The sequence below is a fragment of the Conger conger genome, chromosome 12 (assembly GCF_963514075.1).
Source record: "Conger conger chromosome 12, fConCon1.1, whole genome shotgun sequence".
NCBI lineage: Eukaryota > Metazoa > Chordata > Actinopteri > Anguilliformes > Congridae > Conger > Conger conger.
In genome coordinates, this window is record NC_083771.1 from 25041562 (window position 1) to 25059120 (window position 17559).

The following is a 17559-nucleotide window of genomic DNA, read 5'->3' on the forward strand; positions in this document are numbered from 1 at the left end:
ATAGTAAAACCGTTTAAAATAATTGTTATTTTTTAAGCTCCATCACCCATCCCAAGGTTTCCGCTTTGGGACTGTTCGAGAGAGCAGCGCAGAGGATTATGTGAAGAAAAGCTTCCCAGAGATGCACGAATACATGAGACGATACAACGTGCCAGCAACTCCTGACGGCATAGATCGCCTCAAGTGAGTTATAACAGTGAGCTTGTGTGTGTGAACGATTTAACTTAAGGTACGATTTATGGCTACAAAATGCATACCCTTTAAAAATAGTAGGGCTTGAGTAATATTATTAATCATTCCAATAAAATATATATATTTTTTAATGAATGATCATCATTCCTAAATTGTTCATATTATTTTATTTTTCATGTGAAATAAATGGTTTCTATTTTACACTACAGTTCCCCTCTTCCTTGCTGTTCTACTGTTCTACTATCACATTTACAGCTGGGGCCAAGGAGTGTGCAATATGTTTTTTGGGCAGTTTCTTGGGGCATGTAGGATCCATAGAAGCAGTGGCGGCAGCTAGTTAGTATGGGCCCCGGTGCAAGATTTATTTGTGGGCCCTTCCTCATCTTAAGACGCAGGCATGCGCACGCAAAAATACACACACACACACACACACACAAACAGCACCGCTATTTTACAGACAATACTTTGGATTTTATTTGGCTCATGAGTTACTTTGGTTATTTGGACAGGCTACATTGTTTGTGATACTTTAGAACATCTGTATGAATCAAGTCAGAACCAAGGACCAACGTAGATGGTCATAGAATCGAACAACAAATCAACAAATCATCTAACAATAGTTGCGATGTTTACATAACTAGGCCTATAAGCTACTCATGTGTCAGTATCAGAGGAAAAGCACTGAATGTATTCTTCACTGTGTTTTTATGCCTAATACAATACAATTTACATTTTCTATATCATTATGTCAGCCCCCTGACTTAACATTGTTGGAATGCTGAATTTACAGCAGAAAAGCAGTCCAGCAATTGAACAAACAAATCTAATTCACAGTAAGTGCTGGGAGAATGAGCAGCCTCCCCTAACTCTAACCCTCCTGGCTCATTTGAATGCAATGCCAGTGACTTTAAGCCTTCATGATAGTTTTAGTACAAGCTAAATCAATAAATATATAATGAATCAATCAATCTATGTGCCGCTGAGTGAGAAGTGAATCATAGAATGCATGGACAAAGTATTCTGACTAGAAGAGTGGTCAACGATCATATCAGTGAGGAGGATTGGCTTTGGTTGTGGATTTAGTTATTACATTTTTTGGACGACAAGGATATGGCCTGTTTTGGCCATAGTACATTGTTTATTTTGATTATTGGCACCTGTCATTTTCAATCATTTATTAGTATTTTTCAGTAATAGGCTTTATATATTTAAGTTATTTGTTTTTAAGTTATTATTTATGTCTTTTTTTGTTGTTGTTGTTTACATAGCAATCATTTACAAAGCAAGAATTGTCTGTTCTTCTTCAAATAAAATTAAAAACAAAGACAATTACATCATTAATTGCAATTATTTGCACAACAATTAATAGTCAACTAAAATTTCATGATCGCGACAGCCCTGATGCCAGTATTACCATCTCAATGGGATTATAGTACTTGGAAATTAATTTCCTAATTAAATAGTCAAGCTTTTATAGCAGTCAAAAGCTGCTGCCAAAACTATGCTCTGCTATGCAAATCTTCAGTAGCACTAGATAATTAAAGGTCGAGTTATATTGCCTAATGTACAACGCTGTTCAATTCTCAACCCTGGGTTCAGCAGTAAGCATAAAACAAAATATGACACACAGGCCACGTTTACTGCAAATGATCATGTTTTAACCATCTGAACTTGATATTCATAATAAAACAAAGAATAAAAAGGGCTAAAAGCAGAACTGCATATTCAGTATGTACACAGCTTTGCTTCAGTGAAACACTTGTATCTGTCCCCTGTTTCATTTGCAATACTCAGGAGCAATTTATAAACCTGCAGATTTATAAACTTTCAGTGTTCTTTTGATTGACAACCCTCAGTATAGTTTTTAAATACACCACCATGCCTATTTGAAATTTTCCAAGCTGTAATTAATTTTGTATTATTTATTTAGTTCTTGTTTTCTTTCCCCGATGAGCCATGGTTGTGCTCCTGCAGCCACTGCAGGCATTAAGTTCTTTAAAAAATTTCATTTTTTAGATGGATGTTTTGTTTGTATATTAAATCATTGGACATCACAAGTGTATGGTGGTCCTTTACATTTCACATAGTATGGTTCATGCATACAGGGCCATTGTGTAGCTACTGGCCATAAGTGCTCCAAATTAAAATTATAGCTCATGGATGGATCTTTCTTTGCATCAGTTCTTCCTGCTATGGGAATATGGCACTAGAGGCTACTGTAGTTTAGTTAGACTGAGGGAAAGGCTTTACATATTCTCTTTGAGTTGTTTTTCAGATATGGGGTCGGACCTCATCCAGAACTAGTGGTTCATTGTAGATAGCTTTGTGCACTTGTGCAGGAAATACCATCTGGATTTGAAACAAAATTGTTGAGGAAATTTGGAAAATGATGTGAACTATCTCCTTGGTTAAACTATAATGGTTTGGTTAACTGTGGAGGAAATTAGAAAATGATTTGAATTGGGGGAGCTCCTATCTCCTTGGTTTAACAATAATGGTTTAGTTAAGCAATAATGTTTTTTTGCTCTCATGGACCCCTTTTCTGTTGGGAAGAGTGTCACCCCCTAAGTGCCCTTCCCCAGCAGAATAATATATGGCAGAATTCCTGTGTGCTTTTTTCTGTGTCTGTCTCGGTACAGTCGTGTGCAAACTTTTGGGCACATTGTTAAATTAATATCTTAATATCAGAAGTGAACCTGACCTCTAAATGGTGCAGTTAAAGTTAAACGTGACACATGTCTTCAAATTTTAAAGCAAGATTACTTGTATTATCTTTACATTTATTACAGTTTCAAAACAATAAATAAAAAAAACCTTTTTATCCAAATGATACCTTCTTTGGTGGTGGCCATAAGTTTGCCAGTCCAAATCCAAGTTAGTCATGATATCCTGGGGATAGTGGCTACCCATACTGTAGGTCTAACCCTAATCCTAACCCTTTAGTCGGGATATGCTTGGGATCATGTTTACCCATACTGCAGATCAGGCCAACTTCACCTCTTACCAACCTTGACTCACTGTCCATGTGCTTGCTATCTTTAACAATGTTTACCTGATGTGTTTGCTATAGCAGCATGCTATATTCAGCAACACTGTTGCTCCCATAACTTTGCTCTCTATGAAATTAAGTGTATGGATGTTTTTCTACAAACCGTCAGCAGAATGCTCTAATCAAGATGAAGTGTTTTGTTTTCCAGGCTGCCTTTTAATTTCCTCGTTTGACTGAATGAGATCAATAAGAGCAATAAAACCCTGCTTTGCCATTTGACAAAAGCACTACAGCTTATCTGTCTGAACTTCACCTAAAATCTTTGTTATAATCCCCTGACACAACTGTTTATTACAATTAAGTCCGGTGAATTGCTAGTGACAGGGAATGGTCATTATCCTAAAGTAGCAGTTAAATAATTACAGTGGAGGACGAAACTGGCTGTGGATTGCCAGCGTGCTTCATTAATATTAAGCTCTTTCCAATACAACAATCCCTGCCAGGAACAATTCACTGGGTAATAATTGTTGCTAATTTTAGCCAAAGCCGCACCCTACAGGAAGACAGGAGGAGGGAAGTTGAAAGCACGGTGTTATTATATTTGAGCTGTTACATCTCATGACTAAGTCCTCTGTTTACTGATCCCTTTAGGGATGATCCTCAGAAACTGGATGCCTTCATTATGGACAAAGCCCTCCTAGACTACGAGGTTTCAATAGATGCTGACTGTAAGACACTCACTGTGGGAAAGCCATTTGCAATTGAAGGCAAGTGTATATATGATTTTTATACCATGGTAAATTGCTGAGTAATATTGCAGGAAATAAATGGTAAAAGTATGTTTTATAGAGATACATTACAATTGACCAAGTCTAATAGAAAACGGACATAGATAAAATAAGACAATGTTCACATTTGTGCATCGTGAAGTGGGCATCATTTAACTTATATATACGTATGTGACTCCTGTTAAAGCTCATTGCAGGCAGAGGTTATGCAAAGCCATTTTTATTCATCAGGTGTGATGCTATTTAGAGAACTTCTGATTATATTTTTAATAAAGATTCTTTCAGCCATTCCTAAGTGGGAATCTGTGCTTGCAGGATATGGGATCGGCCTTCCACAGAACTCCCCGCTCACCTCAAACATCTCTGAGCTGGTCAGTCAGTACAAGTCCGATGGCTTCATGGACATGCTGCATGACAAGTGGTACAAAGTGGTGCCGTGTGGCAAGAGAAGTTTTGCTGTCACAGAGGTAATAAAATAATACATTATATGGTATTGCATTACTGTTTTATTGCATTGTGGTTTGATAATGGGTCAATATAAGTGGGTCTTTACTATTTGCTAATGCAAGAAAATTCCACAAAGCAATGGTGGCTTCCAATTGCCGTAGCCTCAGATGACTTTGAAATCACTGGAAGTATTATAGTGTTTGCGTTGGTTTGCACTTCCATTCAAAATAGCACATTTTTAATCCCACGGATCCCGACACAAGGTGACTCATTATGTCCGTAATTCAGAAGCATGCATGCTTTTTGTAATTTCATGACTGTACATTTTATTACATTTGAAATTGACCTCAAAATTCATTTCAACAATTAATTGTCGATAGACTTTACATGGGGGAGACACATGCTTACACAAATTAGGTTAATTGAACATTCTATCAGTAAATGTGAAAAACATGAGAATCACGAGATACCTTTACGTTCAGCAACTGTATTGCGGGCAACTAGTAGATGACATTAGCACACTGACAGTAGCAGCCAGCCTGACAGTGGCAAACAAGCACTCAATTTATGAAAATGGAGTACAGTAAATAATTGGATGCAGTAAAGCGATGGCGGCTAAGGTCGGCATACATAAACAGAAAACTCCATCAGGCGTGTTGTAAGTTTCCTGAGCTGCCCTCTTTCACCAGGGGCATCTACTTTAGCTAATGTAGCTACTGTAGCTATATTTGCTAGCTACCATTGGTAAAGCTAAATTACCAACCTGCACTGTAATGAAATTAGAAACAAACAAATTAAACATCCCGCTAATTTTGCTAGCCAGCTCAGTGAGATAACAGTGAAATGTTAGCTAGCTAACTACTAGTCAGCTAATAACGCATTTGTCTGAAGAATAATAAATATAGCTAGCTAACTTAACTTAAGTTAGCTATATTGTCTTATAACTTAACTTCAGTTAGCTAGCTGCTGTAGCTCTAGCTCAATGTAACAGCTCACTGTTATGATCTGAGGGGACTATGGTTATGTTTTCAGCAGGACCTTCATGGATAACTGATGTTGAGCTAGCTTTGATAACTAGCTATACCTTGATATGGCCAGCACCTACGGTGAAGCTTAACACAGTCTAATAAATGTTCCCTTTAATAATTAGTTGGTGTTAACCAAGTTGTGTTAGCCAAGTAGCTAGCACAATGATAAATTGTTCTGTCTTGTTCAACTAGCCAAAGTGAATGTGTTTCATTTATTTTCATGAGTAAGGTACATCGTAGCTGGTAAGGAGCTGTTAGACCTAACAACAGCCATTCTACCTATATTAGCTAAGTTAGCTAAATGTATGGTGTTTGACTATGTTCTAACGTTACATAATCTATGCAAACTAGGGTGTTAGATTACATGCTAACACCCTATGCTACCATATTATATGGTATGCTCATCATCTAATTTAGCCTAATGTTAGACATTTCTATTTCTAGCCAAATGCATGTATTATAGTGAGCACTTGCATTTGCTGAAAGCCTGAAAAGATAGGAACGCCCTAACGTAAAAAGCAGCCTGCTCTCCATCAAGGTATCAGCACAGATCTTTGACAACATGCTATAACCCTGTAGCTTATATTCTTAGCTTAGTTTGTGCAGAAAAAGACTCTCATTTATACCCAATTAGATGCATAGAATTAACATGGCAGCATTTTTTTTTTTTTTTATTCAACAGATAGAAAATAAATTGTATATATTACATACAGCAATATATACACAACTTATTCTTCAGTGAGGATCATGGTGGTTTGTGGGTGAGACATTGAGTGACTGAATGCACATGACTTTGTTTAATTGGTCAATTACTGAATAATTATGTGTCGCCCCATATACGTGCATACTGTAGGTAGGCAATACATCTGGTTCTACACTTTTATCCAGAATGACATACAGTAGGCATAGATGAATGAGATCATAGCAATGTACACTCTATACTCTATAATAAACACTTTAATTAATCCAGGATCTATCAATTAATCACACTAGTTAAAAGTATGCTACATACCAACAAGCTATGCTAAAAGAGTGATATAAGATATGTGATCTCAAATAGGACACATGTCAGGTATCAGACAGAGAGAAACAAGAGCAGACTTAGGGATGATGTGAATTAGACAGGTGTTAATGACATAGGGTAGTTCCAAAACTTAATCCACAAACAGGCAATGCTTGAAATCCAGGCGGATGGGTACATACAGGGTAATAAGAAAAGTAATCAGAAGAGTGACAGGCAGAGATCACAAACCAGAAAATCAAAAAAATCTAAATGTACAGACAAAGAGACGGGGAAACGGAATCAGGAAGTACAGGCTAGAACAGAATCACGGATAAGACGAACTAGCAACAAGCAACAAGAACAGAAAAGTGCAGGATTAAACACAACAAGCAATATGTGAAACTAATGACTAATGAAATAATACATATAAAGAGTGGAGGGCAGAGACCGGTGAAAATAATTAACAGTCAGAACAGAATGGGCGTGCACAGAGGGTAAAACATGTTGGAAATAAAGCATGCTTTATAAAAGCACAAAATAAATATATTGCCAACACACTTTACAGTGCTCTACTCTAAGATTGTTTAAGATTCAAACCTCTCAAAGAATCCACAATCTTCCCAGTGATGAGCGAATGTTGTTTGACGTATGCATTACACATGGCTGTAGCAGTTAGAGATCTGTGCTCAGACCTTGATGAGAGCAGGCTGATGTTAGCGTTAGGGTGATCAATTTAATTTCCTGTCTTCTGAGGCTTTTAGCAAAAACAAACATTTCACTTAAAATGTAGTTTTTTTAACTTAGAACATTGGTTTAGTCAGAAATTCACACATACACATGTACACACACACACACACACCCTACCCTCAATCAAAGATAAATCCAGAAAAGTCCAGGTTCAAAATGTAAAAGTCCTCCCCTGTGTTTTCCAATCGCCTGTAGTTGCTAATAAGCACAATTGTTCAGCTAGGAGGTAGAACTAATTCGTGAAATCAGCTGGCTGAGCTCATGGCAGGACCTTTACTTTCTGACCCCTGGACCTTACACCTCTGTCCTCATCTTTATCCACTGTTTGGGATCATCAAGTGTTCATAACAGCTGTTCCACCGGCCGGCACAGGGAGCAGTCTGTCTGGTGTTTGTATGAATGTACTGATGACTGTGACTGTGATCCTTTCTCCAGACATTGCAGATGGGCATCAAACATTTCTCAGGGCTGTTTGTGATGCTGTGTGTAGGAGTTGCATTGTCCCTTCTTACCACGTTAGCTGAGCACATTGTCTACCGGCTGGTTATTCCAAGGATGAAAAAAAAGCCTCGGTTCAAGTACTGGCTTCACACAAGTCAGGTACATTCAGTTTACATTCAGTTGCTTCCCACTTATAGTTAGAATGTGACATTGATGCAATTTTTCAAATTATATATAAAAATGATGTGCACTAATTAATTCTCAGAATCAAGTACATGCATATGTCAGAAAATGTTTCTTCATGATACTAAAGGAAATCATCTTCCTCAGAGATTACATCGAGCACTTAACTCATCCTTCAGTGAAGACAAACCGCAAACAATGGACAAAACAGAAAAAAGGTACGCTACCCATTTAAAGCCAAAAAAAGGTTGTATTATTGCAAGTAAATAAAGGTTTAACACTACTTTCCAACTGATTTCATGACCTGAAAATTGGTTCTCAATCCATTTTCCTAATTTACCTTTCAACTATGTGTTGTCATCTGTCATTGTCATTTTCTCTGGTAAAGATACAAATCAACAAACAAATTAATAATAACCGAAGTCTGCATAAAATATGGAATTCACAATATCTTGACTGAGGTATAAAACCTACAGAAAGGTTTTGATCTTATAAACCTGGCTGCCATGGACATGGCTATTCACAAAAATGGTTAATTAATCAAGAAAATTTGATATATTTATGGATATATTGTTAAACAAGGGCCCCTTTTGGTCTTCAATTTCAAGGTGTAACGTTGGGAAAAACCTGCAAATGCCGTGGAACACCTCCGACAACTCAAATTGCAACAGACAAAAGCTTCCCATCCCTGCGGCCCAGCAGAATGACTTGGAGTTTATGCAGTGCAAAGACCGCCCATCTCCCCAGGAGTTTACGCAATGCAAAGACCTTGCTCCTTCCCAGCTTAAAAGAGTTCTCCCATTGCAGGCCACCTCCAACGGCAAGACGGACTTGCTGGGCCTGGCCCAGAATCCTGTGCTCCAAGAGCTCTCAGACCTGGAGACGCAGATAAAGGTCATCAAGCAGGAGCTACAGTTAGCCATAAATAAGAAGAAAGAACTAGAGCAATACCAGCAGCAAAACATGACAACATTATCCGAGAGCAGTGCGTGAGATCAGCTCTGAAGCTAAGGACGACTTACTTTTGATCTTCTTGGTGGATACACCATCTTAAAGGAGCACTGTATCCAATGTTTTGATCTTCATGATGGATACATCATCTTGAATGAGCTCTGTATCCAGTGTTTTCATCTTCATGGTGGATACATGCTGGTGGGTACAGTGTTTTGACCTTCATGGTGGGTACATCTAAGCTTTAACTGAACTTCCTGCTCTGGGGTGTGATGATACTAAGACTCAGTTTTGCTATATGGTGTCTGCACATCCTATTTTTAAATATATATATGATTAAAATATAACTTCTGATGGTACAGACAACTTCTAACTGTGGTTGATGATTGTTATAAGGAGGCCATTGGATGGAACTGGTACTCATTAGCAAGCCTTCAGGTGGAGATAGTGAGATTGTGTTATAAAATATGTCTTTTTTTTTTCTTTTTCTTTTTTGGTCAAAAAATGGCCAGTGTCAAAAGATGTCAAAATACGATGTACAGTTCCTGCAGTACAAACTCCACTGTTACCCGTGGATGCAAATTGCTCGGATCATTTTTATAACGTACGACTCCAGCTGCCACTGTTGTGTGTGGTCTTTGGAGGAAGATGTTTATATACTTGCACTGTTTAGCAGTTTTGATGTGTATTGCTATGTGGGTACATTGGTGCTCAATATCTGCTTTTGGATATGTAAGAGGAGGCATTCTTCATATAAGCTGCACTTAATATGAACATGTGAACCACTGAGTCTTACCGCTTGTTAAACATTAATAACACAGATTTAAGAAATCATGATTTGGTGTCTCATATATTGAGCCAGAGTATGATAGCATTCCATAAATCATCTCAGTCAATAGCACCAGGAGAACTGAATGCTAATGAGCCTATTTTTATTACTAATTATCTAAATCACATAGATAGTGAAGAGTTATATTGGCAGTCACAGCACTGGACTAAACTGCATGCAAACTCTTTTGACTGACTAGTACACACCTGTACTACTGCTGGTTCTGCACCTCTGTAGGGTGGAAAGGCCTGGTATGTTTGTCAGTTGAATCTTTAGGCAGTTGTCTATGGGTAACTAAATCCACTAACTACATTTAGCCACTAGTTTATTTTGATATTGGTTGACAAAATGGCCAAAATCAGTGTTAATTTGAGTATCTCTGCCTTTGCTGCCTCTCTATCCTTGTAATTAAAATTTTCCAGCCACACATTTTATTTTTCAGTTGAAAAATACATTCCCATGTTGTTCCAGCTGTATCATTTTTTATTTTTAAAACAACAAACTTGTACTTGTTTTCTTGTATGAATTGTCTATGTCCATGTCCTTGTCCTTACTGCTTGTGTAGTTGAACACACATTACAGTGTTACATGAACTACAACTACAAAGCAAAATCAACTATATCATTTTTTAAAGTGGAAGTACACTTCACATATCATATACAACATACAGTAGTGTGCAAAAAAACGTTAAAACGACACATTTAGTCAAATTTTAAAGCAAGATTACTAAGATTACTTTTAAATTAAATTTTTTACAGTTTCAAAATAATAGAAAAAGAAAAAAGGCCCTGTGCAAAAGTTTTGGAACCCTGTCAGTTAGTACTTTGTAACTCCTCCTCAGGCAACTATAACAGTTTGTAAACGCTTCCTGTTTCCAGCTAAGAGTCTTGCAATTCTCAGTTTTGGAATTTTTCCCATTCTTCCTGCTTCAGACAAGCAACCAGCAGCAAAAAAAACAAAAAACGATATACAACATACAACATACAACTCAAAAACTGGGCAAAAATAGCACTTTTCTGAATGGAAAAGGCCAACCCAACTGTTAACATAATATATTTGCAAATATGGTGTCAAATGTCCCGGTTTTTCACAAATCAAACGTGGCAAGCCTACATGTATGGCATGTTTGAGATCTCTCCACAGATTAAAAATAATATTCAAGTCTGGGGGGCTGTGGTGGCCATTCCAAAACCTTCATCCGTCTTTCCTGGAGGTACTTCATGGTTGATTTTGAGGTATACTTTGAATCATTGCCTTGCTGGAATACCCAACCTCTCTTCAACTCTAGACTGACCTTTGAACAGTAGCCTTGAGAATTTTTTGATATTTGGTGGAATCCATTCTTCCTTCCACTTGCACAATATTCCCTGTGCCCCCAGCTGCCACACAACCCCAAAGCATAATGGATCCACCTCCACGCTTCACAGTTGGCAAGGTTTTCTTCTCTACAAAGGCTGTTTTCTTCAAACATACCTTCTCTGGTGGTGGCCAAAAAGTAAAATTTTGGTCATCAGTCCGAAGCACATTGCAAAAGGCGTCAGGCTTCTCAATGTTGTCTTTTGCATACTTCACACATTTAATTTTATGTTGAGGTGTTCTTTCTGACAACTCTGCCATGTCAGTCTTTGTTGTTTAGAATAGGTTGTATTGTTGTCCTGCTGTTTGCTACTCTTTTTTGCAGCTCTTTTGCAGTGATGTGTGGGCTCCTCTAAGCATTTCTCGGGCCATTCTATCTGAAATCTTTCTTGGTCTTCCAGACCTTGCCTTGACTTCAACTGTTCCATTTATCTTACATTTTCTAATAATGTTTCTGACAGTGGGAATGGTAGTTAGAGACGTTTAGAGAGTTTTTGTAGCCTTCTCCTTCTTGGTGGAAATGAACCATCTTCATTCTGAAATTCTTGGACAACTGTTTAGAAAAGCTTTTAATCTTGCTTTAAAATTCACAGAAAGGTCTCTTGTTTAACTCTGTACCATTAAGAGTTCAGGTTTCCTTTCGATCACATCCAGATTCATTATAACAGACATTTTCACCAGGGGTGCCCACATTGTTGCACCCCACTGTAATGCTGATGTTTATGCACAGATTTCAGCTAGAGATTATCTTTAAAATATTTGTTTGCGATTAGATTGTCTTACATTTTCAATGGAGTGCTGCAAATAATATAATATTTTATAAAATTGCTCAGCAAAATGTACTTTCATTTTTGTTTCAAAGACCTCCAGTCTGCAGAAGATGATGAACCATGTAATGATATTTCACTCACATTTCATTGGGATGAGGGAAAGAAAGACTACTGTCCAACCAAGATGTCTGGGTTGATTACTTTGTTATCATACACCTTTGTAATATATACACACTCAGTGGAAAGGAAGTATGAAGAATTATGCAAAGCAAACTGTAAAAAGAAACTGTATTCAGTGCATCATATCCATAAAATTTGCATCAGGTTTCCACAAGTTAAGCATTACTAGCTATCAGTGTTTTTCCACGTGTCTGTTGGTTTTGGCTGCATTTCCACAGTTATGCAATTAAACAAATGATTTCAGAAATGAGAATGACTCATCTAACGAGACGACCGACAGCATTCCAGCATTAATCACACAGTTTGGTCTTTGTGCCACATTTGTAATTGGTTGAACTTAAAGTCAGCATAAAAACAGGTGTAGAACAAATATGTCATGAATGTGTACATTTTACCATTAGGCATTTGAGCATCTATTTTACTGGATTCATAAGCCTGCACTTTTTTTGTGATCTGGTCTCATCCAGTATGAGCTGTGGTGCTGGTGCCAGGGTGTGATTGCCTTCTGGCAGGAGATATACGAGACCCACTGGGTCTGTTCAGATACCGCTGAGCAAAATGCAAATATACTGATTTCCTCCCCCACAATGCTCTGATTTACTCCAACCCCTTCCCCCGAATGAGAGATCCAGCCCTGCCCCACCTGTTCTGTGTAAGCAGTACGAAACAAGGACAAATAGACATCCTTGACCCAAGCATGACTGTATGTGCCACTGCAATATATCAATCTTTCATCATTGCTCACAGCTGTATTGTAACTCGACACTAGCTTTTTTATTGTGACAAAATAGAGCCTGCTATCTTATATGAGATAAATGGGACTTTGTCACCTCAATTATTTATATGTACTACTAAATTGTGAAAATCACCAAAATATCTTTTCCAGTTGTGTTTATGAAAGTTAAAGCTTGGAGAGACGCAAATTAAACTCATGTATTAAACATTATGTCATGTTTGATTGTTTCTGACATGGCTCCATAGACATATGAGCAGTGGGAATGGAACCTAACTTTTTAATCTAAAATTAGATCGTGATGACCTGTAATAAAAACACATCTCACTGAAGCAGAGCCAATGGATGTTGTCTGTCCTACTTGAGAACTGAATTTAATTTAGTTTAATTTTATTGGATGATGGTAAAATTGAAACTGACAAGGGTTCAAGAATGAGCTGCCCTCATGTTATTGTAGAAAATCACTTCTGGTACAGTGTATGATATAATAACATCTCTGGTACAGAAAGTACAACTGTTGTGTTTCCCCAATTTTACCAGAGAGAGTAAATTATGAAGTATACATGTGTGTGTCTGTACTAACATTCTGGCCATCTAAAAACTGTCAATTCTCTTGCATAAGTGAATGCATAAATTGTAATGGCTGGTTCTTCCATTCAGCTATTGATTTCAGTTGGTTTTAGTTTGAGAATATGCAATATTACTTTCAGCTAACTCCTTAAAATGAAATGTGGCATGGTGTCAAACCCCCTCCCCCCCCCCCGTTCCAAATGTATATATGCTTAGTCAACATACCGTAGAGCCTTGGAAACATGTGTGGACGGATCTGCCAGGTGTACAAGGTATAAACCCAGAAGTAGCAACACAGCCATAAGGATAGTGGTTCACTGAAAAGCTCATAGCCAGTAGGGGAATACACTACACAGTCTTTGCTCTACACCTCAGACTGTAGCCATAGCACTGGGACATAGACATTATACCCATCTTCAATAGAACCACGTTCCAATTCCTATAGTTCCTAAAGTTGGCAGTTTACAGGAGGTGCGTCAAGTCAGAACCCAGGTGGCTCCAGAAAAGAAAAAATACTCAATCCAGTGCCAACTGTGGGCAGCAGCCCCACACTCTCAGTGTTCGCCTGAGCCTGGGGTGGGTCCAGCTGGCTGGGAGAAGGGCTAATCTGCACACAGAGCACCTGACTCAGGGCTCTGGGAGCACAGCCTTGGGACAGCAGGGTGATAAGGAATGGAAGCTGACATCACAAGTTTGAAGGAGTCCACATGCTTATCTGTGCTCTCTCCCACATCCGCAAGGGGAGTTTCAGCAATGGCCGCCACCCACAGATACAACTGGCCATCCCAAAATAGGAGAAAAAACTTTAAAAAATAAGGGTTGAAAACTCTTAAGTCATGGTGCATCAGAAGAAAAAAACATGTCAAGTTGATCTCTACCCCTGATAAAAGTTTCTATCAGTAAAGTAGACAAGACAAACCCTAAAAAATTAAACACTGACTGTATAAAGTAAAAGCAGAAACATGTATTCTGTTAGAATAAGACATTGTTGTGGATATCTTCTTTAAAGGTACAATAGGGGGGTTCAACATCAGTGCGTTTACAGAAAATGGGGAGGGATAAACAGTGTTGTGGTTTCAGGGTGTTTGTTGCTGCAGTTCCTCTCTTGACCATAAGGAGTCCAAAATGAGATATTGCACCTTTAAATGTGCCTTATTTATGACACAAAATTAACCGGTCGTATGGTATTGTTGGAATTTGGCCTAATGAATTAGGGAGAAACTAGCAATTAAAAAGATAAGCAGCTTTAATACAAGTAATACATCTAAACTATCCAGGAATGCCTCGAGTGCACTGACCTAATGTGTGTAGCTTCATAATTAAGCTGATAAGGCAACACATTTTATACAACAGTATTAATCCTGTACAGGAACATAAAGGTGTATGCAAATCAGGCTATCCAAGGCCTGCAGAATAAATGTATCTTAAATGACTTTATTCTCCTGGTTTGATATATTGTACATTCTTTAAGAATCATAAATGCTCATGAAAGTTTGACTGAGAGAAAAAAATGCATGGTCATTGTGCAATTAAGTTTACTGTGTGAATAGCAGAGGTGTGAGTGCTAGACTGTTTCATATTAGGGAAAAAACTTCAGAAGCATGCAAAAGACAGTGTAGACTAGAGGTCATCAATTCTGGCCCTCAAATCCAAATCCAGTCCTGGTTTCTTTTCTCCTGCTCCTGATTGGCCAGACTGGACTCCCAGGTAAAGGGAGGGTTGAAAAGCAGTCGTTCTTGGCCCTCGAGGACCATGAGTTGCTGATCCCTGATGTAGACTACTGCTGCTTGGCACCTCCCCTCACACTACGCAGTAGCTGTTGGAGAAGGCAGGGGATTTTATGAGATTGTCGCCTTAAAAGGTTTTTGTTTTTTTTAAGCTTTTATGCTGAGCGACGTAAAGTTCATTAGACAAGACGGGGCCAATCCCCCCTGGAGCAATACGGGGGCCTTGCTCAAGGTCCCAGCAGCTGCAGCAATCTTATAGTGGCCATGCTGGCACTTTAATCTGAGTAATAAATATCTGGGATGGTGGAAAAATATTAGAAATGTTTTGCCTTTGTTTTACCATAGGTGTGTATTATGGTTGAGATAATATTGAGATAATATTAGCTGGTGTTTTGATTCTTCTGCAATGTGTGCAGCCTTGAAATGGACAAGTGACAAATTTGCGGTTCATATTTTAGTGGCTGTTCTCCGTCTTTGCTGGAATGTACCTCACGCATGCCGTGGATCACCCTCCGATCGTCCTCCACTCACCCGTTTACTGCCCATTTACACCCCTCTCTCTCTCTGCTCTGATGGAGGACTCTGTGGAGTGCACTCGTCTCTCCTGGGTCAATAAACCATCTGGAGCCTATCGGAGCTGCAGATCGAAATTGTCTGTCAAATATATTCATATGTGCTTAATGTTAGGATGAAGGATTACTTACCCTCTCAAGGGCAAAGTATTTCTGATGTAGCCATGAATGCTACAGTATGTGGAATATGTGTCCCATATTTATACCCCAGCGTAGTTTTAATCCATCTGATAATCTAAGATTTCACTTAACCCTCTATATGACAAATGCTCTTTTGAAAAGATAACACACTAGTGGACTAGTTTGGAGTCACTGAAACTAAGATGAAGCAAAGGTCAAAGACGAAGCAAATGCCAACATTGACTGCATAGTGTAAAAACACCATATATCCATGTTATTATCTGTGCTATGATGTTGGAGTTCTCAAATTGTATGTGGGTGGCATATTTTTACTTACACTCTATACAAAGATATAAATCAATCTTGTACCTGTAAATCAAGGCATTTCTTGTACATTAGCATATACTGTACACTTTATGACACTGTCACCTACTATGCCACCCCATAGCATACAGATACAGTCCCCTCCATCAGTATTGGAACAGCAAGGCCAATTCCTTTGTTTTTGCTATACACTGAAGACAAAAATGGACACGAGACAAGCTTTTATTTCCTGGTATTACACGAAGATGTGTTAAACTACTTAGAACATAGCACCTTTGGTATCTGGTATTTGGACAACCAAATGTTTATGTGAGCGAAAGTATTGGAACAGAGAGTAAGTAAACGAAAATGAACTTCATATTTGGCAGCGTATCCCTTGCTTCCAATGACTGCATCAAGCCTGCGACCCATTGACATCACCAAACTGTTACATTCTTCTTTTGTCATGCTTTTCCAGGCTTTTACTGCTGCCTCTTTCAGTTGTTGTTTGTTTTGGAGGGATTTTCCCTTCAATCTCCTCTTCAGGAGGTGAAATACATGCCCAATTAGGTTAAGGTCTGGTGATTGACTTGGCCAGTCAAAAACCATCCAACTAACCAATCAACCTTTTTCTCCTTATGAAGTCCTTTGTTGTGTTGGCAATGTGTTTTGCTGCATGATGAAGTTCCTTCCAATCAGTTTGGACACATTTCTCCATAAGTTGGCAGGCAGAATGTTTTTGTAGACTTCTAAATTAATCTTGCTGCTGCCATCATGCAGCCATGCAAGCCCAAGCCATGCCACTTCCTCTTCATGCTTTCCTTGGTTGACCTGTATGCCAGTGGTTTCTTTCTTTTTCAGGACATTCCAAGTTGTTGTACAAGTTATCCCCAAAGACAGTTCTCTGTGTGCAGTCCTCACAGGCAAAACACAAGCCTAAAACCAAGAGTAGACATTTAGAACTATTTATTGTTTAGCCAATCAATCTAACAGGATGCATCTGGGCAACAAGAAACACCTGTCAGTCACATAGTCCAATACTTTTGCTCACCGTGGGCGACATGGCTCAGGCAGTAAGAGCAGTTGTCTGGCAGTCGGAGGGTTGCCGGTTCGATCCCCCGCCCGGGCTGTGTCGAAGTGTCCCTGAGCAAGACACCTAACCCCTACAAATGCTCCTGACGAGCTGGTCGGTGCCTTGCATGGCAGCCAATCACTGTTGGTGTGTGAGTGTGTGTATGAATGGGTGAATGAGAAGCATCAATTGTACAGCGCTTTGGATAAAGGCGCTATATAAATGCCAACCATTTACCTAAAAATTGGGTGGTCTGATACAAAAGGTGATATGTTCTAAGTTGTTTAACAAATCTAGATACAAAATACCAGGAAATAAAAGCGGAAATTCAGATCTGTCATCTCATGTACATGTTTTGATCTCAAACTCAATTGTCTTCATTGTATAGCAAAAACGAAGGAACTGAACTTGCTCTTCCAATACTTTTGGAGGGGACTGTATGTGAGCCCATGATATATACTAAAATATTCAGTAGCATATGCTCTTTATATTTATGTATTGTATGTACTTCCCCGATAACCTGATGAGAAAAGCTATGTGGAGGTTTCGTCACTGTTT

General features: G+C 38.6%; 1 protein-coding gene across 1 annotated transcript in view; it reads left to right on the forward strand.

Annotated features, from left to right (window-relative positions):
- The window catches only part of grin3a (glutamate receptor, ionotropic, N-methyl-D-aspartate 3A), a 41709-nt gene extending 32879 nt beyond the window's left edge, over positions 1 to 8830 (forward strand). Inside the window, exons 4-9 of the mRNA XM_061262107.1 lie at positions 38 to 183; positions 3833 to 3948; positions 4285 to 4436; positions 7630 to 7794; positions 7966 to 8036; positions 8427 to 8830. Coding sequence (XP_061118091.1) covers positions 38 to 183; positions 3833 to 3948; positions 4285 to 4436; positions 7630 to 7794; positions 7966 to 8036; positions 8427 to 8811 — 1035 coding nt within the window. The 3' untranslated portion in view covers positions 8812 to 8830. The remainder of the gene's footprint in view (positions 1 to 37; positions 184 to 3832; positions 3949 to 4284; positions 4437 to 7629; positions 7795 to 7965; positions 8037 to 8426) is intronic.
- The last annotated feature ends 8729 nt before the right edge of the window (positions 8831 to 17559 follow it).